The sequence below is a fragment of the Falco peregrinus genome, chromosome 4, assembly GCF_023634155.1.
Source record: "Falco peregrinus isolate bFalPer1 chromosome 4, bFalPer1.pri, whole genome shotgun sequence".
Classification (NCBI taxonomy): domain Eukaryota; kingdom Metazoa; phylum Chordata; class Aves; order Falconiformes; family Falconidae; genus Falco; species Falco peregrinus.
The window spans coordinates 58,744,968-58,768,039 of record NC_073724.1 but is presented as its reverse complement, the minus strand read 5'-3'; the positions used below and the strand labels follow the sequence as shown (position 1 = coordinate 58,768,039).

Here is a 23,072-nt window from a genome sequence, read left to right as displayed (position 1 = left end):
GGCATGGGAACAGAAGGAGAAGAGTTAGAATCTGTCCTCCTGTAAAGAGAAGAAAATGGAGCCCACAGCTTGCTTTCTTGTTTTGATAATTTGATAATTTTGATAAATGACAGTCATTCCCCATGCTTCTACTTGTGAGCGCTCCACAAGTGAGTAAGAAATGGGCCCCTGATATGTAAAAAAAAGAACTGAAACTCCATTCAGAATCTCCCATCTCTCTCCTACTGCAGTTGAGAGGCAGGAGGCCAAAATAAAAAGAAAGCAGATGAGGAAGAAAAGGAGAGATGGGCAATGGGCATTACCTTCAAATATTCCAAAACTTTCCAACCTGGAGATGTGCATGTATACCTGATTTCTGCACACACACACACCCCTCCTGCAGCTTTCCAAAATGATGGCTGACATGCTGCCTAGAGGGGGTGCAGAAAATAGGTATTTCTGGGTACAAGTATATTTGATTACAGCACTACACAAAGCACTGAGAATCTCTGAGAACGGTGAAAGGGGACCTTCAGAGCATATACCCAATGCATTCTCAGGTGAGCTCAGTCCCATTCTTTCCCTAGGACTTGTGCAATGTCCTGTGATGTTTGTTTTTCAGTCACTCTTCTGGCAACATGAGAGGCTAACAGAGGAAGATCTAGTAGACAGCACTTTTAAGAGGCAGACGATACCAAGCTCTCTGTCCTCAGTGCATCCAAGCCTAACAATACTTTTGAGCAAATCACAGAAGCCTATCAGGCCACAACTACACTTGAAAGTGGTACCTTTCTTTTTGAGGGACAGAAATTCTTGTTTAGTGAATTAGCAGGTACTTTTACAAACCGATTTCTTATTAGTATGTGTAATTACTACTGTGTGTCTAGAACGGTGGTTAACATTTTTGCAAGAATGACTTTCTGGAACTCATTTGAATTCTTTTCAGATGTCTTGCCTCTACTGAGTCATAATTAATAGCTTGGGTTCTTATACTAGCCAGGGGACTAACTACCTTCAATTGCAGACAGTGGCTCAGCTTCTTCAAGGCAAGAGTGAAACAGGCTATAACTACCCAGGTGGTGCCAAAAATTTAGAATAGGTGTTCCCAGGCTAGCACTGCCATTGCACAAGTCGTTCTCGATGCCACTGTAAACCAGAGTGCACAGCTCGAGAAACACTGGCTTGGAGCTCTGCCTGGATGTTGTAGTACTCACCATAATTTACATACATAAGATCTCAGGTTTTCGAGGTTTACATCGGCATGTACAGCAACTCATGGAAACGGAAAATGAGGGGAAGAAAAGAACAGAACTTACAGGTATCTTCAGAAAAATGAGCAAGTGCCTTCTGAAACCTGCCTGAAGCGGTGGAGCAGGGTCAGTTCAAAATAGGTTTAGTCTATGGTATCATCTCCGCTCCTCAGAAGCATTTCAGAGGCTGGCTCCCACTGGATACTGGAGGGATTGGTAAAGAGTTGTCTGCACTCCCCTGAAAACCCCACTCTGGGCGTTCACACACCAAGCTGATGACAGTAGCAGAAATACTCAAAGGGGGTTAAGATGCTGAGGTCCTTAGTCAGGCCGTCGCTCCCCCTGCTCCCTACGAGCAGCAGAACATCACCGCCTTAATAAACAGCGACTGTACCAGCAGGTCTGAGCGTTTAGGAATGATGAGTCAGTCTCCCCTAAATTAGGGGATTGCCGGTGACGTTTTTGTTTTTGTTTTTTAAAAAGACAACTGAGGCAGAAAGCTTGCGTTGGTTTGCTTCGCTGCGGGCGAGGTAGGTTTTCCAGGCCCGCCTTCCCCGCCCGACACCGCCGACCCTGGCGGAGCTGGGTGCCCGAGGCTCCGGGCACAGCCCGAGCAGAAGCGCCGGGTACAGGCGAGCGCTTCTCCCCAGCGAGGGGCCGGGTACGCCCCGCGCTCGGGCAACGCCGCTTTGCCCCGGCGGCCGCAGCCCGCCCTGCGCGGCCCCGCGGGCGGGACTGGGCCGCCGCCACCGCCCCCCAGCACCGCCCTTCAAGCCCGGCCCGCCTCCCGCCGGCTGAGCGCGGCGCCGGGGACCGCAGCCCCTGTGCTCCCCGGGGCGGGGAAGCGGGGCGGGCAGAGGAGGGTCCCCCGGCCCTGCCACCGCCCCTCGCCCCGCGAGGCGTGCCTGCTGCCGCCCCGGCGGGGGTGAAGCGGTCGGACCCGGCAGCCCCGGGGGGCTCGGATGAGCCCGGGGCGGGGTCTGACCTCCCCGCGCCTCCCAGACCGGCGCGCTGCCGGCCGGCCCGCTGCGGGTTACGACCGGCCACGGCAGCAACTTGAGGGAACAAAGGCAGGCCGCCCCCGGCGAGCCCCGGCCGCGGGAAAGGCGACCGGCAGCGGGGTGCTTCCTGGCGGCCCCCGGGCCAGCCCGGGGGGGAGAGCTCGAGTGGCACAGGGCTGCACACGGCGCCCCTTCTCCTCCTCCCCGGAGGCACTCAGCCGCCGCCGGGCTCCTCCGCTAACGCAACGCCAAGCGCCCAGCTCCGGCCGCGCCGCTCACCCTTCCCTCACCGCCGCGCGGGGGAGGGGGCCCGCGCGCATGCGCCGCCACCCGGGGGCCGCTGGGAAACGTAGTCGAGAGCCGTTTAGCAACGGCTCCATTTTCTCCTCGCGCCGCGGGGAGCGCGCACGCGCGCGCCCGCCCCCTCCCCTCCCCTCCCCCCGCCCGTTACCGCCCCTTCTGCCGCGACCGGTATCCCGGGCGGCGTTGTCACAGCGGCGCCCGCCCTCCCGGCGAGGATTGGCCGAGGGCGCTGCGGGGCGGAAAGCGAGAGAAGAGGTGATTGGCTGGGGCAGGTGTCAACCGCTGAGGGGATGATTGATGCCGTTGCCCGCTGAGGAGGGAGGTAGCGTTTCTGCTCAGCGTCCGGCGGCGCGCCGGGTGCAGCGCTGGCCCCCGAAGCGGGGTGGCGGCGCAGGCACTGCCGTGGCGTCGCATGGTTCTCAGTGCCCCTCTCCTCCCTGTCCCTCCTAGGAAAGCCCTCGGAGCCGCTCCTTTCTGGGGCGAGCGCGGCCTCCGCCACCAGTTCGCAGAAGGCGAGAGACTCCTCCAAAGTCCGTGCCCTGCCGCAAAAGCATCCAACTTGCCCCGCTCGCAGGCGCCGGCAGCCCGCCGGCCGCCACTCTCCCCTCAGCCTCCCCGCGGGCCGCTCTCTCCGCAGCGGCCGCGCAACTTCACCGGAGCCTCCGCCTTCCCCCCCCGCCTCCCTCCCTCCCTCCCTCCCTCCCCGCCGCCGCCCGGCCGCGGGGGCTTCGTCCCCACGCCTACGCCGGCACCGAGCCGCCCACCCCTCGCTAGGACCGCATCCCTGCCGCCTCCCCTCCCCAAACGTGAGTAAGGGGAGGAGGGACGATGAATATGCAGAGGAGCGCTCGCCCCGCCGCGGTTCCGGGAGGGGGAGGGGGAGAGTGTGTGTGTGCGCGGTGAGTGTGCCAGTGTGTGTGAGAGAGAGTGTGTGTGTATACAGCGCTGGGAGGGGTGCGCATGCGCCGTGCGTGGCGGGGCTGAATGTTTCCCAAGTGTTTGAAACTGGTATTTGGGTTTTCCACGTTGGATCAAGTGCGGCGTATAGGAGCGAGGAGGCTGCGTTAATATCACCGGGGAGCGGCGGCGACGGCGGCGGCGGTGAGAGCGGGGAAGGGGGAGCGGCGGAGAAGCGGAGCAGAGCGGCGCTGGCGCATGCAGAGGGGCTGCCGCTGCTTCTGACAGACACTTTGCAGAGCACATTTTGTTTCCAGATTGTTTCGGAGGAGCTGGTTTAAGCCCCCCTCCTTTCTCCTCCCCCCCCCCCCCCCCCCCCTTCACACACACACAAATCCCTCTGATTGTTCCTACCACCTCCTTCGTGAATTACCCACAACGACAGCCATTCAATCAGCTGCTGCTGGCTGTAGGGGACTAGCGGAGGGTGTGTGTGTCTCTCTCTCCCTCTGTTTCACACAAGAGGAGTCAGATGTAGCTTCTCTCGGTTTTTTGGGGGAGCTACAGAGAGAGGTGGGCAGGGAGTGAGCCCTTCATCGGGGTTACCGTCTTTGGAGGGAGCAGCACTTGCTTTCACAGACAGGGAGAGAGAGGTGTGGGGAAGGATTTTTTTTTTTTTTTCTCTGCCGGATGAAAATGTTGAGTCCTGCAAACGGAGACCAGCTTCACCTAGTGAACTATGTGGAGGATTATCTGGACTCCATCGAGTCTATGCCCTTCGATCTGCAGAGAAATGTCTCCTTGATGAGGGAAATTGACGCCAAATATCAAGGTAAGTGCTTTCTATATATGTGTGTGTCCGTGTCCGTGTGTGTGGTATGGGGCTCGGGGGGGGGGGGGGGAGGGTGTCTTTCCCTTTCTTTTCTTCAGAGCTGAGCCTCGGCTCCGTTTGCCCCTCTGCACCCCACAGGGATGGTAGTTTTATTTTTGGGAGGTGAAAGGAGGGAGAAAGCCGGGAGGAGAGATCCGAGGAGAGAGAGGGGCTGATCTGCAGCGTTAGCTCTTGTCATGGGGCGGAACAAAAGGTCTCCAGCTTCTCTTATTAAGCAAGGACTCTGCTTTTCTGTGTAAATTGCTGGCCAAGAAGGCGGGGGCAGGGAAGTGGGGTGTGCGGTGCACAAAGGGGGGCCGTCCCCGGCCATGGGGCTGAGGTGGAAGGGTTTCAGGGTACGGAAGAAAGTGCTGGGTGGACAGAGAGGGAGAGATTACAGCACAACATTTAGGAATGTACAGTATTCATTATGGCTGTAGTAGGGGAGAGAGGCAGCTAGTGAGGGAGGGAGGGAAGGAGGGAGGGTGGAGGGGGGGGGGGTTGGCGAGAGGGGGGGCAGGGTGTGCTTTCCTCGCTCCCTTCTCGGTGGGTTTCATTTCACCCCGTAAACCAGCCCCGCTCCGTGGGGCGGGGAGGACAGGACTGGCGGAGGCGGGGGGGGGGAGGATACGGTCGGGTTTACGGTTGTGCTGAAGGCTGAAGTGCCCCCTCCGTCCCTCCCTCCCGCTCCTCTCCCCTCCCCGTGCCGCCGGTACTCGGGGCACGCCGTCCCCGTGCCCCACGGGCGGAGGGAAGAGGAGGCCAGTTTGTGCGGGGTCGGGGCAGCTTTGTCACTTGCTTGCTTGTGTCCGCTCGGGAAGGGGGGAGGGGAGGGCTTTATTCGGTGCCGCCGGCAGCGGTGACAGCCGGGGTGCCGGGCGGGGAGGACCCCCTCTCCCTCGGCGTGCGCGCCGCCCCGCGCCCCCGTGCATGTGGCCTTAGGGGAGGTGGGCAGCGAGCCCCGCCATTCCCCCAGCCGCTGCTCGGGCGGCCCGCCGGGGAGCCCAGGGGAAGGGACCGGGGGAAACTTCCTCGGGAGACAGTGGCTGCCGCGGGGGGCGCGGGCGGGGAAGACAGGGCGGGCAGCGCGCCTCTCGCGCGCTCCGGGCACGCATCACAACGGCCAGCGGGCACCTCCGCGCTTTGCCGGGGACTCGGCGGCGTTGCGGCTTTTATCAATGCTCCTCGTTAGCATAGCGCGGCTGGCCCCGCCTCCGGCGCCGCTGATAGGGGGGAAGCCTCCCCACGGGTCGGCCGCGGCCCGCCTCCTCCCGCCTATTGGTCGTGGGGCCGGACCGTTCCGCCTTTTTCCCCGCCTCCTCATGACGTTTCCAGAAGCAACTTTTCTGTGGGGTTGATTTGAATATCTCGGCCTGCCCCGGCCTGCGGGCTCCCATTGGCTGGGGCGGCAGCAGCGGGCAGGCCAACCTTGGGCGTCCGGAGTGTGACTGACGTGTTTTCGGGACTGGGGGCGCCGCTCCTCCCGCCTCCTCTTGCTCGTGAATGGCGCGATGGTGCCGAAGGGGGCGGGCGCAAGCTCGCTCTGCCCGCTGCAGTTGGTTGTTTTTTTTTTAATTTAATATTTTTATATATATTTTTCTGGTTCTTTCTGGTTCCGATTGGGAACAGCGGGCCAGCCGGGGCGGGCTGTCCCCGGCAGTAGCTCTGATAGGTGCGAGGATGGGCGGGCAGCCGCCCCTCCCCGCCTGGGTGCCGCCGCTGGCTCCCGCGCCCCTCCTCCCCCACTTCCTCTGGCTGCGCTGTTACGCTGCGAACCGGGGGGATGCCGCCGGTTTCCTGCCGGAGAACAATAGCTGCTGCGTCACTTCCGGGGCGTGGCCGCCGCGCTGGTTGCTAGGAGAAGGCGGCCTCCCAACCCGGCGGGACGGGGCCACTTCCCGCTCAGCCGGCCGGCGGGGGCCGCGTTGCGTTAGAACCGTGGGGGCCCGGGCGCGGCGGCACCCGGTGCTCTCCCCGCCCGCCCCCCCCGGGCCGCGGAGCACGCGTGCTGCCGGGCCAGGCGCGGGGCGGAGCTGCCGGGGCGGGGCCAGCCCGGCTCGGCGGTGGGGGCGGGGGAGGCCCACGGGTGGCGCCGCAGAGGGGCGGGGAGGGGCCCGGGCCCGCCCCCGGCCGGCGGAACTCCCTCATTTCGCCGGTGTCCAGCGGCGGAGGAGGCGGCGGCCCAGGCGGGTATCGCCCAGCCGGCCGGGAGGCGGCGACGGAGTGCGGACGTCGTGGGGTGGCTGGTGGCCCTGCTGGTCGCTGCCTCCGTCTTCCTCCCCGGGGAGCCTCGGCCGTCCGATGCTGGCCGCCCTGGCGGCAGGGCGGGAGGGGGCTCCCGGGCGTCGTGGGCATGCACCCGTGACGGCGGTGCCAGCCCCCAGGGCTACGGGACTGTGCCGCGAATAAAGCTTTCACAACGCACGGCACCTTGGTTTTTAATTGGGTTTGGGGTTTTTTTTTTTTTGTCGTTTCGGTGGCGTTGGGGCTGCGCATTCACCGCTGGCGAACAGTTTTGTAACACGCACATCGCGCAAAACTATGCTTTTCTGTCTTTCTGTTACAGCTCGCCAGGGGAGAGCAGTTGTCTGGAACTGCTATAAACGCAGCCCCCTTAGGGCCGGCGACTTGAGCGGAGCACGCTGGTGCGGGGGCGGCGGTGCAGCCCCCTCCGAGCCGTACCAGGCGGCTGTCACGCTGCTGCTTGTTAGCTGGCTCGCCGCTCGAATAGCGAGCGCGTCGCCGCTGCTCCGCAGCCCGGTCCGCCTGCGGGCGGTGGTGCAAAGGCACGTTCGCGCACGGTGTCGCACACTGGGGTGGCAGCGCCCGAGGACGCGCTCGGCAGGGCTTTGCAGAATTCAAGACCGTTGCAGCCGACTGCTTCCCCTGCATGTTCCAGCTGTTTGGGGAGGTGGTGTGGTGCTGTAGGGTTAATGTATATATGAGATACTAGAACTGAAGTTTTCGTAATGTCTAACTTAAGTCGTTAATTATTTTGTGATATTGAGAGAGAGTATTCTTAGTGAAAGATTCAGATTCAGATTATGATATCGGTCAAGTGCCAAAGCTTAGAACGTAAAACTTCTGCATTTCAACCATTGAAAATAATTAATACTTTTATTAATTAAAAAAATAATAAATAATAATAAAAAATTAAGGCGGTTTAGCCTTCCTGAATGCTTAAACTTCTGTATGTTCGGAGGTTTTGTGGTGGTGGTGGTTTGTGTGTGTTTTGTTTTGGGGTTTTATTTTTGTAGTTAGAAAAAAGGGCATTTGCTTAACATAGTCAATAACACATTGAAATACTAATTTTGGTCAGATAGGTTATATTGCAGTACCAGCTGACAGATCATGCTTAACCGATATGAGAAGTGTAGGCTGCAGCTCTAAAAACTACAGTAAAACTTGCATAATTTTTCCATGTCTTCACTAGAAATTAGGAGCATGTGTCTTCAACAAATCTGCCCAGGCAAGACAAAACCTAAATCATAGGATAACTGTTAGTTGTATATGTATTGTATTCACTTATTTAAAAAAAAAAAAAAAAAGTATAAGAGATCCTGGTTTCTCTTAGGTGAATTGAGCTTAGATTTTAGATCTCATTATATTTTGTTCCTCCAAGGCAGAATGTTCTAACATTCTGGGAGAAAGGGAAAATCAGAGAAGAAAGGAGATGCAGGAAAAACACACTGCATGTTTTTGAGGACTTAGTATGCAAAATGCTAACTGTCCTGTATGTTTGAGTGGATTTGAGTATCATAGTGAAACTCAAAACAGTGTTTAAAAATAGATATCTAGAACCATTCTTTAAACACTTTTCTGCACTGTTCTCCCTTATAAACTGTTGGAACAGTCCTTGAGGTGCGATTCAAGGTCTAACATATTTTCAGTGTTAGCATTTTAAATTGGAAGCTCTAGCTGCCCCAGTTGTATATAATCTTTAATGTTACTTTCCAACTTTTTCATCTCATTCTCAGCAGTGAATATTTAATGAAGATTATATTTCTGTGTTTTAAAAAGTAAGCAACAGGGTTTTTTATAGGAAGTGTATAGAGGAAATCATCTAGACATCTTGGATATTGTAATCCTGATTCTGCAGTCCTAGGAATTTCAGTGGCCTCACATTTTCAACAAAAGTAACGCAGGAGTGCTGGATGAAATTGCCATAGCTTAGGGTCCAGCCCCATGTGTTTGGAGTTCTTCTGCACTAGCTGTCAAGTATGATATAGTGATTATTAAATAACTCAGCATCTGATTTCTACACTGGTTTGTGCCTGCTTTCTCTCCCACTCTTTTTCTCCCACTCTGTCATTTACTGAAAACATTAATGTTGTTATACAGAAAATGTCCAGGAAAACAATCTATTAATTTCCCCTCTAATTTTACAATTAAGTCTGAAACTTTTGATGGGGGAGTATGTGTGTATTTGTTTAGTTAGATAGTTCTTTTTAATTACTGTGAAGTTTAAAGGGAAGAATTGTCAACATGCATCAAATTATATTTAGCCACTTTTTTTTTTTAAATCAGCATTTGCATTCTATTCCTGCACGACCGGCTGGAACAAAAGTAATCCACTGGATTCATGAGCCACTTGTCAGATATCAGCTCTGGAGAATCTGTCATTGGTCAGCTTTGTGCGTTACAAAAGGGTGTTGCTGTGTGGAAGGAAAAATACGGGAAGGCTTTGTTTCAACATTCTCCCTGTTGAAAATATTTATAGTTTTTATTTCTTCCTTGCAGAGATTCTGAAGGACCTGGATGATTACTATGAAAAATTTAAACGAGAGACAGATGCTGTGCAGAAGAGAAGAATGTTGCACTGCATACAGAGAGCCTTGATTCGGAGTCAGGAACTGGGGGATGAGAAGATCCAAATAGTCAGTCAGATGGTGGAGCTCGTTGAGAACAGAACAAGGCAAGTGGACAGCCACGTGGAACTGTTTGAGACTTGTCAAGAGACTAATGATACCACTGGAAACAGTGGGAAAGCCAGCCAAGATAAGTCAAAGAATGAGACAATTGCACAGGCTGAAAAGCCCAACAATAAGAGATCGAGGCGGCAAAGGAATAATGAGAATCGAGAAAATGCTTCAAATAATCACGATCACGATGACATCACCTCAGGAACACCGAAGGAGAAGAAAGCAAAAACATCTAAGAAGAAAAAACGGTCCAAGGCTAAAGCAGAGAGGGAAGCATCTCCCCCAGACCTTCCTATTGACCCTAACGAGCCAACATACTGCTTGTGCAACCAAGTCTCCTATGGAGAAATGATAGGATGTGATAATGATGAGTGCCCCATTGAGTGGTTTCACTTTTCCTGTGTGGGACTCAATCATAAGCCAAAGGGCAAATGGTACTGCCCCAAATGTAGAGGAGAAAACGAGAAAACTATGGACAAGGCATTGGAGAAGTCTAAAAAAGAAAGGGCTTACAACAGGTAGTTTGCAGACTTTTCATAGTGAAGAAAACTGAAACCACCAAACCATTGTATTTATTGTCAGTGTCACCTTTGTTGAGGTGAAAGGATTGTAAAATGTATATTTTTAAAGGAGGTTTAAAACTGAACCATTCCTGTTACAGGGACGGCAATAAACAATTTTGTTTTTCATTTGGTAAACTGTAACAAGAATGTGGTCTGTGGACCAATGTATTCCAAAAGTAAAGTTGTAAGAGTTTGAACATTTGGATGGTCTTAAAAGATAAATTAATACTTTTTTTCTCCTTTTATTTTCAGTGCTGGTAGCACTCTACCCATTAAAATTTTGATGACAAATATCTCTGAAATGTAACTTTGTTTTCTTTAATGAAAAATGTTATTTACCTTTTGAGCAAAATTGTTAAATAGTTTAGCCATCTGGTTGTATCTGAATAAAGCCGCAGTACATTACAAATGTAACTTCTTTCTGTGATAAGCAATGCAAGAACAAACAAAAAGAGGGTAAAATTTGGTTCCTGCTACAAAGTGTCAGTATAACAGTTCAATAGCAAATGTTTAAATAGGCTCAGAAGATTATTTTTAAAAAAAAAAAAGTTAATGGTTAAATTTTACACAACAAATATTTTATATGCTGGCCAAGTACCACAAGGGCCATTTTAAAATGATTGAGTATGTTTTATATTTAACCAGGAGGTGGTTTAGTAATGAGACTTAACGTAAATGAAGCTTTATACTGTCACAGATAGTAGTGTAGCAATCCTTAATTTGTTTAAGTTGTATAAATGTACATTTTTAAGTGTAGTTGCACTTACTGTATTATACTTGGAAATGCAGCCAAATGCCATTGTGTAACCAATGTGCATTTCCTGCTGTATGTATGAAAATTGTACAGCTGTGATGTTAAGAAATAAATGAAACAACTTTGACAGTTTGCTGCTTTAGCAATCATGTTTAATGATCATTCATATAGCTTAAAAAAAAAAAATTGTCTTTAACCTTGGCAGCTCCCACAAGCTGCCTCTAGGAAGCCTGAAACTGTTGTAGTGGTAACCAAATTACAGTTCTGATAATGAATCTTCATAGACCGTGTGGCCAGCAAGGTCGTAGGAGAGCCAAAATAGCATTTAACTTTCCTTCCAAATCTACTCCTTTTGTGCTTGCAGTCACTCCCAGATCTGGACATTTATCTAAAATTTGATAGCATAGAGCTGGTCTCGTTTGGTTGTTTTCATGCTTTTACGCTATGGATATAAGTTATTCCATGTTTGTTATCAGCAGAAAGATCTTTTGTGTTACAGCATTTTCAAAGTACTATTGCAGCTGTTCCAGGGTAGGCATTTTTATTCTTCAGGGTCACCTCATACAAAAATCTGCTAGCGGTGATCGAGGTGCTATGTGTTAGACTGGGTGTCCCAGTCCTCTGTCACTTAGCTTTATAGCGGAGCTTGGTCAGACTGTTTCCTTCACCTGTGTGGCTGGAGGGTCCAGCGTTCTGGCTGAGCTGATTTCGTCTCCTCGTCCTGCTGCGGGCCTTCACTGCAAGTGGGAAGGGAACGGGACCAGCAGTACGAAGGCTGTGGAAGCGAAGGTTGTGAAATCCGGTGGGTCAGACGAGTCTTGTAAGAATACGGGAAGCTTGGCTTGAGTTTTTTTGGAAGACAGCATTCCTTTAAAATCTAGAATTGTGTTGTTTTGCTTCCTGGACAGCGAAATCATACTGCTATGATGCTGCTTTTTCCCAACATATTCCAGCGGGTCTTCCTGTTGGAAGTAGGGGGGACAAGGTTTTGGATGCAGCTGAACATGAGGCAGTTGCAGGGGCTCAGTGTTTTCTAAAGATGTACTGCAAAGCTCCAAGATGCACCACATCGCCTTGCATGGATGTTCCCTGCCAGACAGAAATGCCCACAGTGACAAGTCCTATTTTACTTGTAAATAGGCGCACTCAGTGTGTGTGTGTGTGCATTCGTGTTTTCAGTCGCTACAGACTGTCATGTTACACTGAACTATCTTTGCCCTGGGCAGATGACCACTCCAAATCACATCTGCTCCTGAAGGTGGTTTAGGGTTGGCATGGAATTTCTGTGTTCTCTTACCCTTCTCTTTTCCTCCCTAAAGCCTTCTGGTTTTCTGTTCTCCCTACGCGCTTACCAGTCTTTTCTGCTCCTCCCTCCCTCTACTTGCTGCTGTTGTGGCTAATCCTGAGCTTCCCGGTCTTTTCTGCCTCAGCCATTCTGTTGTCCTCCCACCAGCCTATGCTGAGAACACTGATACTTAGCAGGATTGTACTGGTGAAACCCCAGTGAAACATTATCTAGGAACTGGTACAGACATCGTTTCAAATGAAGCCTTTTTCATGAAATGAAAAAGGGTGTTTTGAATGTGAAAAGCCAGAAGGAAACAAAGGTGGAAAGGAGTATGGTAAGAAAGTTCAGCTGAAGGTGGATCAGTAGAGTGATATTTATACTGCCTTTAAACAAATATATTTCCAGCTACTGAAGGCTGGCTGTGGCCTCCTGTATTTCAGTATCTCAGTGCAAGAGGCAGCTGCTGATCTGCAAAACAGCTTGAAGTTACATCCCTTTCCACATTTTTCCAAGACTTGTGTAATCTTCTCAGCTCACCCTGTTACAGGCTGCAGTGTTCACCCGCGGGGCTGACTGGACTGGCACGGTACCATTTGAGAGGGCTAGTTTCAGTGGATGAGCACAATTAATTACTTTAGTTAGGTGTAAGGGACTCTGCTGTGGCACTGAGCTCTTTGTTGATGGAAGTGAAGCCATCTCATGTTATACTGACACACTGCCAAGCGCTGCGTACTGTGCAAACTTTGTTCTGGCTTTGAAATCTTGTCTAAAATGCTGTCTTTATAAATCCTACTCTCTTAGTTATTTGCAGTGAACGTAATGGCCATGAGAAGCTGTCATTCTTTGAGCCGATTTTTGTTATTTCTGCATGACAGACCAGCTAATTTGCCAGCTTTCTTATACTGCCTGGCAGGGTGACAGTGCTGTGATTCGGGGAGATCATCTGCAGGTTTGAGGAAATATCTGAATCTCTCTGTGACCCTTTCCCACTGAGGTTGCCAACAAAAGCCTTGAGTGAGAAAAGGCTCTTCCAGGAGCTGAGCTAAGGCTTCTGACTCATTTCCCACAGGCTAGTGAGCGGCTATCATATGGTAGCATTAATACAGTGAATAAAAATCAGCAGGTGTTTGTTGAGGAAGCCACAGCAGCAGGAATTGCCGACTTAAATTTCTCATTGAAAACATTCAGGCAGCTGTAATCACTGCTGGTCTGTGATAGGTGTCACAGGTAGGTCCACACTGTTGTCGCTGAAACCTTGAGCTGATGATAAAAGTCTTTCCAACTACTGAAAAGTGCCATTCCTACACTCAAGTCAAGGGAGCTGGCAGCAGACCTTACCCTGCATCGCCCCTGTCCTTGGACGGCAGATGTGTTCTGCAGCGGGGCAGCTGGCGGTGAAGGGCTGGTGCTGAAGGCACGAGCTCAGAGGCAAAAGGTGGCAGCGAGGCAGCCCGCCGGCTGCTGTGTCAGCTCCAGTTGCAAAATGTTCCTGGCAGGACAGGGAGGGAGAACCACCGTGAGCCTGAAACAGCAGAGCAAAGCATCAGTTTCAACTGTTGTATCACCTGAAAGCATCCCAATTAAGCAGAACTACTGTCTCCATTAAGCGGCAGCAACTCTGGCCATGTGTATCATTAGGTTTAAATAGGTTTCTTACTAATTAAGCACAGTTGCTGATTAACTGTGTCCTAATTTTGTGGAGCGTGCAGAATAAATACGATTGAATCGGACTGCTCCACCGGTCTTATTTTTTGGTAGGGTATTTTTAGTTAATCTTTTACATTGTAGTAATAATGAAAGGGAGACAAAATATTGTAAATGAAGTCACAGAATATAGTACAAAAAAAGTTCTCTGTAACAGAAATGTTTGAAAACATATTTGAATTTCCTTGGAGTGCATTCTGTTGTTTTAGCTAGACTTATCATCATCCTCACGGCCTATTTGCTCTGTGTACACAAAACCCCCCTTGTGCTAGCCATAGCTCAAAAGAGCTAATTTCTTGCTTCTGAGTATCAAAAAGTAGTGTGAGTATTCAATGTAATGTCAAAAAATGATCAAGCTAATAATGCTTCACGCAGCTTCTTAATTTCCCAGGTGCTACTGAAGTCCCAGACATAACAAGGAGGAGGAACGACACTGTAAGGAAGAGCACTGGAGCAAACGGAGTGCGCGTAGAAAGTGTTGAGACACAGTATTAAGGTTTTCCCCTGAGTTCAGGATGCCCAGATTACTTTTCCCAGTAAGCAATTATTGTTGTTGGTCATCCAAAAAGGCTCAGGTACCTCTGTCCCCTCTCACAGCAAGGGAGCTCTGGTATGGCTAGGACATGAGCATGGAGGGCTGGTGGCTCTCCCCAGTTGCGGGCTTCTGGTTGTTGGTGTCCAAAGCCTGATTACTGGGTTAAATTAATCCTTTGCTTCACTTTGTAAACAGCTTTCCCAATGGTGGTTACCATCCCTCGTCCTGGTGTGTGTTACTGTCCTCTGTGCAAGACCTCACCACTCTTGCAGCTCTGCTGGAAGAAGACAAAAGGTGGTTGATACCAACTTTTAAAAACAAGTACCAACATTTAAATTTCCAGCTCTTACTTGAGCAGTGTAAGCAAACATTGTGGCTTAACATCCTTGAGAAGGGCTGCTGGCTTTGCTGTCCCCGCTGAAATACCTTGGTAGTTCAGCTAACCATTTTTAAAGACTTTGCATACCATCCATCTGACATAAGGTCATGAATTCTCAGGTGCTGCAGTAATGAAGAGTGTGGAAGTAACCCCGGTCAGATGGATGGACGCTGTGTAGACATCAAAATTCCTTTCAGTTGTTGGGGTGAAAACCTAACCTCCATCCAAATTTGAGGCAACTAGTAAAGCAGGGAGCAAAAAATGAGTCTGAAATGTCAGGATTCCTTGCAGTACAGTAATTCGAGTTTATATACCACTGTGCTGTAAGCACCATGTGCCTGTGCACTGAGTCTATAGCCCCCCCCCAAAAGTTTCAAGGCAATTCCTCAGATTGCTTATCAAATATAGTCCTGAGGGTATTGACGCTAATGTTAATTTCTAAAGCTGCTTTAGGTTGTTACTTTTCTTCTCAATAGCTTACTTTAGTAAGTCAGCCTTTCTATATGGCCATCAGCTGAGACTGAGGGCTGGAAGGGACCCTGCGGGGGCTGCAGAGGACGCAGGCAGCAGGTCGCTTCATGGGGTGGTCAGTTGTCCACGCGGGTGCTGGCTGAACTGGGCCTCAGCTTCTGCTTCTGCTTCATGCTTTGGGGAAAGGATCACAATGCAAAGAAACTGGAGTGATCTCTTGCATTTGGCTTGCTCGCACGTCAGGTAAAGCCCTAAGAGAACAACATATCTAGGGCTTGTAACTCAGCACTGTAAAAAAAATAAATATATATTTTAATATATATATATTTCTTTTTTTATATACACACAACATAAAGTTGGATCTTTTATGTGAATTTTGTAAAACTTGGGCAAGACAGATAGCATCACCTTTATACTCTCCCTTTGTGGAAGAATTAATGCAATTTAAATGACTTGTCCCCTCCTGAACTTCCTCATCATACAAGACACTTTGCTAGTTCCATTTTTATTTTTTTTCAAAATAAATCAGACTTTGGGAAAAAAGAGGGTTTTAGTGATAAGGAAGAGAAACCCAAGTGGCTTGTGCATAAATGATTTACCTGCATACAGAAAGGAATGTTTTGCTATGTTAATTAAAAGATATATATCAGGAGACTTTTCTTGCTGCCAGACTCCTCTCTCCTTGAGATTTGCATGGTTTCATCGGAAATAAAATGATCTGTTCTCATAATAGCTTCTTCAGTCTTATAACTTTGGGAACAGATGATTTATTGAGAGCCGTATCAGTAAAAGATGAATTGTTAGATGTATGTTCCACGCAGTGATTTTATTCAACAACGAAAAGATTAAGGGCAATTCTTTCAGAAAAGTCCCCTGAGTCTGAATGCTTTAGTTTGTAGGTGTCCCTGGAGGACACTGAAAATAGAAGGAAATGAATGTAACATGTCTTGAACTTTAATCAAGTCTGATCTATGGTCACAGCCACTTAAAAACTTTGATTGTGATCACATTGTTTTGGCATAGTGTCACCGCAGAACAGAAATATGATTGTTTAGCTGGCTTGATTTTGCATTTCCGCGCTTTATCGGGATTTGATTTATTTTATGTTTTGTCTCAGTTTTTAATCTGCTGATCCTGTTCTGCTTGGATTGGAGACAACTTCAAGAAGACAAAAGTAATATTTTTAAATTAAACGTACTGATACTTCTCTCAATCTTTGTTATCCACACTCATATAAATAATACCTTTTTTTCTATGAATGTAGAAGGTGTCATGAGAATTTGCTTATGCTGAGCCCTTAGGATCAACACAAACCTTTACAAGAGGAAGGGAGAGACTTGTGAAAAGCGGAAGTAAGGTAAACAGCTGGACTTTGATATCAAAAGTAATCCTTCCTGGGCTATAAATGATTTAAAAGGGTCCTATCTAAATAGCTTCAAAGGAAATAGAGCATCACATTTCTCAAAAAGATGAACACAAAAGTATGTGACACTTCTGCTAGTTTCGGTGAAAGGACTGGAGGCTGTTACGTGCAGGGGCAGCAGTAACATTTTGCAAAGCCAGAACTGTGTCATACCATACAAGGGAATATTAAAGAAGTTAGAAGAGGGTTACCAAGGTGTCCTACCACCTACAGATGTTATTTTATAGAAGGCATCACTGGCCAGGAGGTAGCACCCTCATCCACGGATGTTTCAAGGGAAACCAAAGAACCTTTGTGCAAGTCAGAGGCCAAGGGCCCACTTACTGTGTCCAACGGAGCAGAAGTGGGCAAAATTATATTTGACATGAACTCACTGTCAAGCCATAACTAAGCAAGTTTCTCAAAAAAGCACAAATATTAACCCCATGAGTAAACTGTTTGTTTTCCTGTAGGTAACTGAGGCATACGTCAGATGCTTGTATTTCAGGAAATGTTTCAGGCGTTAAGTGGAGAGATCTGTTATCTAATGCTACTAATGTATAAAAGGTGAAAACAAAGGAACTTCTGGAGGACTAGTTGAAAAGATTTGGACCAAAGTTCAGGAAGAACAGGTATATTTTTATTTGTAAACCTGATGTAAATCTTATTTTAATTGCTTCGTCTAGCTTTAGGAGGGTTCATTGCCTCATCCTTCCTATCATAGGCCTTTTTAGATCAATTTCTTGCTTGAAGTATAAGAACTGGAGCCACAGACTCAGATGTGCTATCAGTGCGGGTTGCTCCTTTGTATGCTGGACCTTCATCTGGTCAGCAGAGATTCCCTCCAATGAAAATACAGGTGAGGCATCTCTGCTCTGTATCAGGCAGCTGCTGGAGGCTGTTTTATTAGCATCTTGCACACACTGGTTCACGAAGTTTTTTGTCTCCGGGGTCTCTGCACTTACTCTTATGGAAACCACCCAGGACATGTCCTTCTAGTAGATAAACGAGGATCTCACACTCACTCTTTTTTTCACATTTTTTTTTGAGGGGGGGTGGGTGTGGGGGTGGGTCAGAGAGGTGTAATACACATGCTGAGTGGATGTGTTTCACTCTCTGCAATATGCTGAATGAAGCTTTGAAAGTTTGTCTATCTCCTTACCTGTCAATTGCTTCTAGTAGGTCCTCTGTGGTAGTGTATGCACATCATGGATTGGGAAAGTCTGTACATGCTTCCAGGACAAGGTGACAGTAGTAACTATAGTCACTTCTCCTTGTCAGCACTGCTGGAACTTGGTTGGGTTTCTGCTGTAGGTGCAGAAAGGATTGCTATAGGGTTGGGATTCCCAGCAGCCAGCTGTCTGAAGGGGATTTCCCTTCACAGGGATATGAACATTTCTCATGCCACTCCCCCAAATAATTTTAGGTAAACTGGGACAATCAAGAAGATGACCACAGGACAGAGGTGAAAGGACTGTACATAAATTATGCTGGGTGTGCAGATGACTGCTTGTATATAGCATGATTTGGAAAAGGTTGTTATGTATGATTGTCTTAAAAAAAGCCAAAAAGACAATTTGGGGAACTATGGGCAGGTCAGCCTCACTTCAGTCCCTGGGAAAACCATGAAGGGAGTCCCCTTGGAGCATATTTCTGGGCACATGAAGATGAACGAGAGCCTTCAGCATGGCTTTGCCAAGGGCAAATCGTACCTGACCAGCCTGTTTGCCTTCTGTGATAAAATGACTAGAACTGTGAATGAGGGGAGAGCACTGGGTCTCATTTCCTTCACCTTTAACGTAGTGGATGCTGTTCGCCTAAACTTTAGCAAGGCTTTCAATGTTGTCTCCCATAATATTCATGCGTCTAAATTGAGAATTTGCAGTCTGGATGGCTGGACGACTGGATGGGTAAGAGCTCTTTGGATGGTTGGGCTCAGAGGGTCGTGGTTAATGGGTCACATACCTTCTTCTTGGGAGCTGGTAATGAGCGGAGTACTGCAGGTCTGTCCTGTGACCTGTCCCATTTATCATTGTCAGTGACCTGGAGGAAGTGGTGAAGAGCTCTCCTGTCAAGGTTGCTGGTGACACCAGACTGGGATGGTGGTACCAGTCACTAGGCTCTGTGCTGGGGCTCCCATCCAGTGGGACAGGCTGGCACAGGGGGCTGACAGGAACCTTGTGCAATTCAGCAAGGGCAGCTGGAATTCATGCAGCTCTCCAGAATTCCACAGGGAAATACCTGCTGACTCTTACTTGGAATGTAAGAATTCACTGAAGCATTGGAGAAAAACTTGTTGCTTCATCCGTGGGGATCAGCACCATAAAAAAAAATTAAACAAGCAGAGTAACCCTATTAACCCATCCTTAACTGATCCTGACACTAGTTTACAGCCCTCGAGTCTTGCAGTGTGGGTTTTTTATTTTTTTCCCTTTGGAGAAAAGTATTCCATGGTGCTTTATTTTCTGTCAAATACAAATGAATGAAAATGTATCACCAGCTTTTCTAAACCTTCTCCTTAATTGGGGTGCAGGAGAGGGGGGTCCCTGGATTATATAATTTATCTGAAGATCTGTGTTTTGTTTTTGCTGTGCCTCAGGTAAGTTCCCAGCTCCCCACATCTTATTTCTGATCCATTTTAGACAAATTCAAAACCTGGCATCTGTTTTTGGCTGCTGTTCTTTTATTACTACTTTAGCACCCAGGTACAAACAGAGCTGTTTGAAAGGCTCATAGCGGTAGGAAGAAGTTTGATGCTGAAACACTCCATAATTCTGAGTTTCCTAAACAAACTTTGGTAGCAATGGGATTTTCTGATCTTAGCTGTCCATGTGACCGGAGCAACAAGGAACTTGTCTTTTTTTGGAATGGTGTTTTCATAATTGCAATTTTCTTTCTATATATCCTGTACCTCAGGAAACAGGAAATTTGTAGTGAAGATACCATATTTATGGGAAAGGAAGATGAAGTTTTTGATGAAAAGAGTGAGAGAAAACAGCATAAAATTGTGCACAGGCCTATATTGTGGTTCAGGAGCTGGTGCTTCTGCCACCTTGTTCTCTGTGCGTGAACCCCCAGGCTGGCGTGGCCGTATTTGCTGGCGCTGTGATGCCTGGGGGTGTGCAGCTGGGCACAGCAGCAGTACCACACCTACCCAAACTACACTGACGTTACGGGCTCTGGGGGGAAATAAAGCTTTTCCTACAGGTCTGGACCTGGTCCAAGAGACATATATGGGGTGTCATCTGCCTCAGTGCACAGATGACACATCCTGGGACCTGGAAGAACATGAAAGGCTCAAGCACTGACCATGAATGGCCATGTTTGTGAGCCAAAGTCTATACGAGAAGCATGGTGGGGCTGTCCCACACAACAGGTTTACTGACTGTTAACTTGCCACAAAGGCAAGTTTGGACTGTTTTGGGAAAAATCCCTCTGTGGCAGTTTGCTGCTGGGCATCATGTCTCTTTCTTGCTTCAGGATCCCAGAAGGGAGATACAAATGGCTGGCAGGTTGTGGAGCAGGGGAAGGGCACTTTGATTGTGTTATAAAAATAGCAGCAGTGAGCTTTGTAGTGGGGTGGCATGAGCCAAGGGTTGAGTGGGCGAGTCCCTCTCTCCTTGTGTGCCCTGGCAGCTCATGGACACGGTGCTCCAGAGGGCCACGGGGCCCAGAGGGCATGCAGACCGTCAGTGGGTGGTTTTTCTTGGTCGTGGTAGCGTGCCTGCGAAACCACAGTTTGTCGATTTGCTGCAATTTATCTGCTTTATGCTGATAGGGAGCTGTTTCTGCAACATTGAATTTATTTAGCCCAAAGCAAGATGAACCAGTTCTCTTGCGTATACTGGAAGCCTACTGTAAGAAGCAAGAGTGAAGATGAAATGAACCCAAGGAACAGGTGCTGCTGCAGGAGACTGGGAATTGGTCACACACATAAGCCCAATTCCTACTGATTTCATATCTCACATCTCTGACTATCTACACGGATGGTGTCTTATCACCCAGTCCATCCTTCCAATCCTTCTGTGCCCAATTCTGCTGTCAGGTGAACCCCTACAGCTTTTAGCAAAGCCTCTTGGAATTTCAAATATGTTTTGCATGATACTTTAAGTCAGTAAGTCTTGTTTTCACAAGATCCAGTACAACTGGGGATTAATTTTGTTATAATAGCGGGTCTTGATTTATCCTAACATTCCCATGACACAAATGTTGCCAGGCTTTTATGGGACTGGACACGTTAAATTACTCCATATAATTCCCTCTGTTAATGTGGAATGTCCTGCCCACAGTAACTGGGTAAGTGCAGATTTGCCAATCGTACCATGGGAAAAGTATAAGACAATTGCTAAATATACCAACAAGGAAAATAAATTGGTGTCTGTAAGTTGGCGTTGCTAGTTAAAATGTAAAAAATATGAATATATTAGGGTGATAGGAATTTTTAAAATTGTTTATGAAAGGGTAGAAACAAAGACTGAATTGAGGCAGATAGATACCTTGAGACATTTGTATCAAAAAACTTGTCTCTGCTTCTGTGTCCCGTTACCCGCCAGAGCAAAGATCTGTTTACAGTCACCTGCCATACATCAGATTGACTTCCAATATCAGCATCAAAACCTCTCCAGTCATCATCACTCTATTGCGATCCAAGACCTAGATTTCCTGGCAGAAAGACCAGACACTGACCCCCTTGAGCCACCACGCTCAGGCATCTGCACTCTTTTTCCCATGACGCCATCCAGGGAATGACAGCCACCTCCTCTGCTGTGGCTTTTCCCTGCGTCTTGCAGCTCAAGGCTAGACCTCTGCCGAAACCAGACTTGCCTGCAGTCCGTACTGGGCCCATGGAAGTCCCCATTCACACACAGTTAGGAGAGAGTCTGGAGACACCCAAAGGGAAAAGCTTTTGGCAGACCCCAGTCCCTTCCCACGGGGCCACCCATGCTCTCCTTTTCACAGGAGCTGGGTGAGCAAACATAGGTGAAACGTGGTGACCCCCCACACGCAGAGCAGAAGTCCTGTTACACATTTCCCTGCCGCTGCCCTAGCAGAGCTTGTGTTTATTTTGCGGACGATGGGCTGATACTTTTAATGATAATAAGGTTGTCTCATCTGCCGTTGTGCAGGAATGAGATCTGCAAGGGTTACCTCTCACTCAGCCTTAGGAAAGCTATGAAATGAAAGAAAGCTAGCAGCTAGTGGCAGAGAAAGAGGGAAAGAAAGGGAGATTAAGGTCTCCACAGGTGGGAAGTTGTAGAAGGATGCTGCAGCAGGGGTGTCGGAGCACCCTGGGCAAACCTGCTGATTTCAGCCTTTATCCAGACGTCCGTGGTACACATCTCTGGGACATGAAAGAAGCTCCTTCATATCGGTTAAGGAGCACTCCTTATATCCTTCAATTGCAACAGAGAAGCACCTCTGAATGGCGAGAAGTTCCAGCTGTACTATAGTGCATGCAGCCCCAAGGATTATCCTTCCCTTTTTTTCTTAGGATTTGTCTCCATCCCACTTTAGAAAGGCACCGTAGACCTCCAGAGAGGACGCTGTATGCTTCCAAGTGTTCACTTGGCTCTTCTCTGGGCTCGCAAGCTCCCGAGGCTGCTGTCTGCTGCCAGTACCATCGCTCCCTGCAGTTTGGTTGCCTTAGTGAACTGCACCTTTCGTCCACACTGACTTCACACAGATACAGCAGCTGTGGAGAGAGGCATCAGCAGGAAATAATCATTTAAACAGCCTGCTGGAGCAGATTCCCAGCCCCTTTTCTGTGTTCACTGCTGGGTATTGTGCAGGCAAAGCACAACCTACTCCTTTTCCCCTGAGCTGTGGTACCTGAGGCACAAAATAAGGAGGTGAAGGCCAGCAGCTGTGGCACCACCAGGATGCTGGTATCACACGGGACCTCTGCAACCTGGGATAACCAGCATCCTAGATGTGCACACGTGCTGTCAGCCAGTTCAGCTGGGCACTGCAGCTGGTAAGCTGTTTAATTGCAAGCCATCTTTCCATGGCATAGAAGATACCTTTTTGAAAAGTGAAATTTCGCTCTGCGGCACATCAAGAGCACCAGCAAGTTGTTGTCAAGCCAGAGCCCTTAACAGAAACATTAGACATAGAGAACTTTTCCTGAGGTTTGGTGGCAACCTTAATTCTTGAAATACAGCTGCTCCGGCCCCTGCTCCCCAGCCCCTGTCCCCTTGTGTGGAGGACACAGCTCAGCTGGTTTTTGACCCATGTAATCAGTATTTTCAAGTGACCCATAGTCTCTTATGAACCACATCTTTAATTTTCAGGCTGGGTGGCATGGAGACAGGCCAGAAGCAGAGATGTCTGCTAAGTCTTTTCCCTTAATGCCAACATTCAGCTCTCCCCATTCTCTCTGTGCCCACAAAGCAATGGTGATCTGCAAGGCTGCAATCCCCACCCTAGCGGGCTTGAGCTACTGATGCATCCCTGTAAATTGTTTGTACAGATTTTCTTAGTCTGAACTAGGTATTATGTAGGTTTTTCCTTTCTTAAAAATAAGCAATTCAACAAACAGGTAGTATCAGGAGGAGTGCTTTAATGAAATGTGTGTGGACTGGGCTTTGGACAGCCAGGTCCCCCTTTGAATATCAATGTTAGTCCAGCTCTGCTCAAGCAGCTTTTTTCGTGTCTCTACCTCTTTATTCCTTTGCAATGTGCCAGGAAAATAAAATTTTAAAAATAGTAGCAGTGTTAGGACAAATAAAATCCACTGTTTTCAGAAGAGCTGAA

The 23,072-nt window shown here is 48.8% G+C and overlaps 1 protein-coding gene across 3 annotated transcripts; it reads left to right on the top strand.

Annotated features, from left to right (window-relative positions):
* The first annotated feature begins 2,823 nt into the window (after positions 1–2,823).
* On the top strand, positions 2,824–10,672 carry ING1 (inhibitor of growth family member 1). 3 transcript variants are annotated; one of them, XM_055802801.1, is made up of 3 exons: positions 2,824–3,339; positions 3,570–4,262; positions 9,042–10,672. In XM_055802801.1, the coding sequence occupies exons 2-3, from the start codon at positions 4,121–4,123 to the stop codon at positions 9,743–9,745; spliced, it is 846 nt and encodes a 281-aa protein (XP_055658776.1). In that variant the 5' UTR covers positions 2,824–3,339; positions 3,570–4,120; the 3' UTR covers positions 9,746–10,672. The 3 variants fall into 3 exon arrangements, with proteins under 3 accessions (XP_055658776.1, XP_005228691.1, XP_013151793.1); XM_005228634.4 differs by lacking the exon at positions 2,824–3,339 and having other exon boundaries at positions 3,399–4,262; XM_013296339.3 differs by lacking the exons at positions 2,824–3,339; positions 3,570–4,262 and adding an exon at positions 4,934–5,860.
* Positions 10,673–23,072: the final 12,400 nt, after the last annotated feature.

What these genes read in the sequence shown, in the direction of transcription:
- ING1 (XM_055802801.1), top strand. Translation starts at nt 4,121, where the DNA reads ATGAAAATGTTGAGTCCTGCAAACGGAGACCAGCTTCACCTAGTGAAC. An exon ending in AATTGACGCCAAATATCAAG is followed by an intron (nt 4,263 to 9,041) that starts GTAAGTGCTTTC and finishes TCTTCCTTGCAG; the next exon opens with AGATTCTGAAGGACCTGGAT.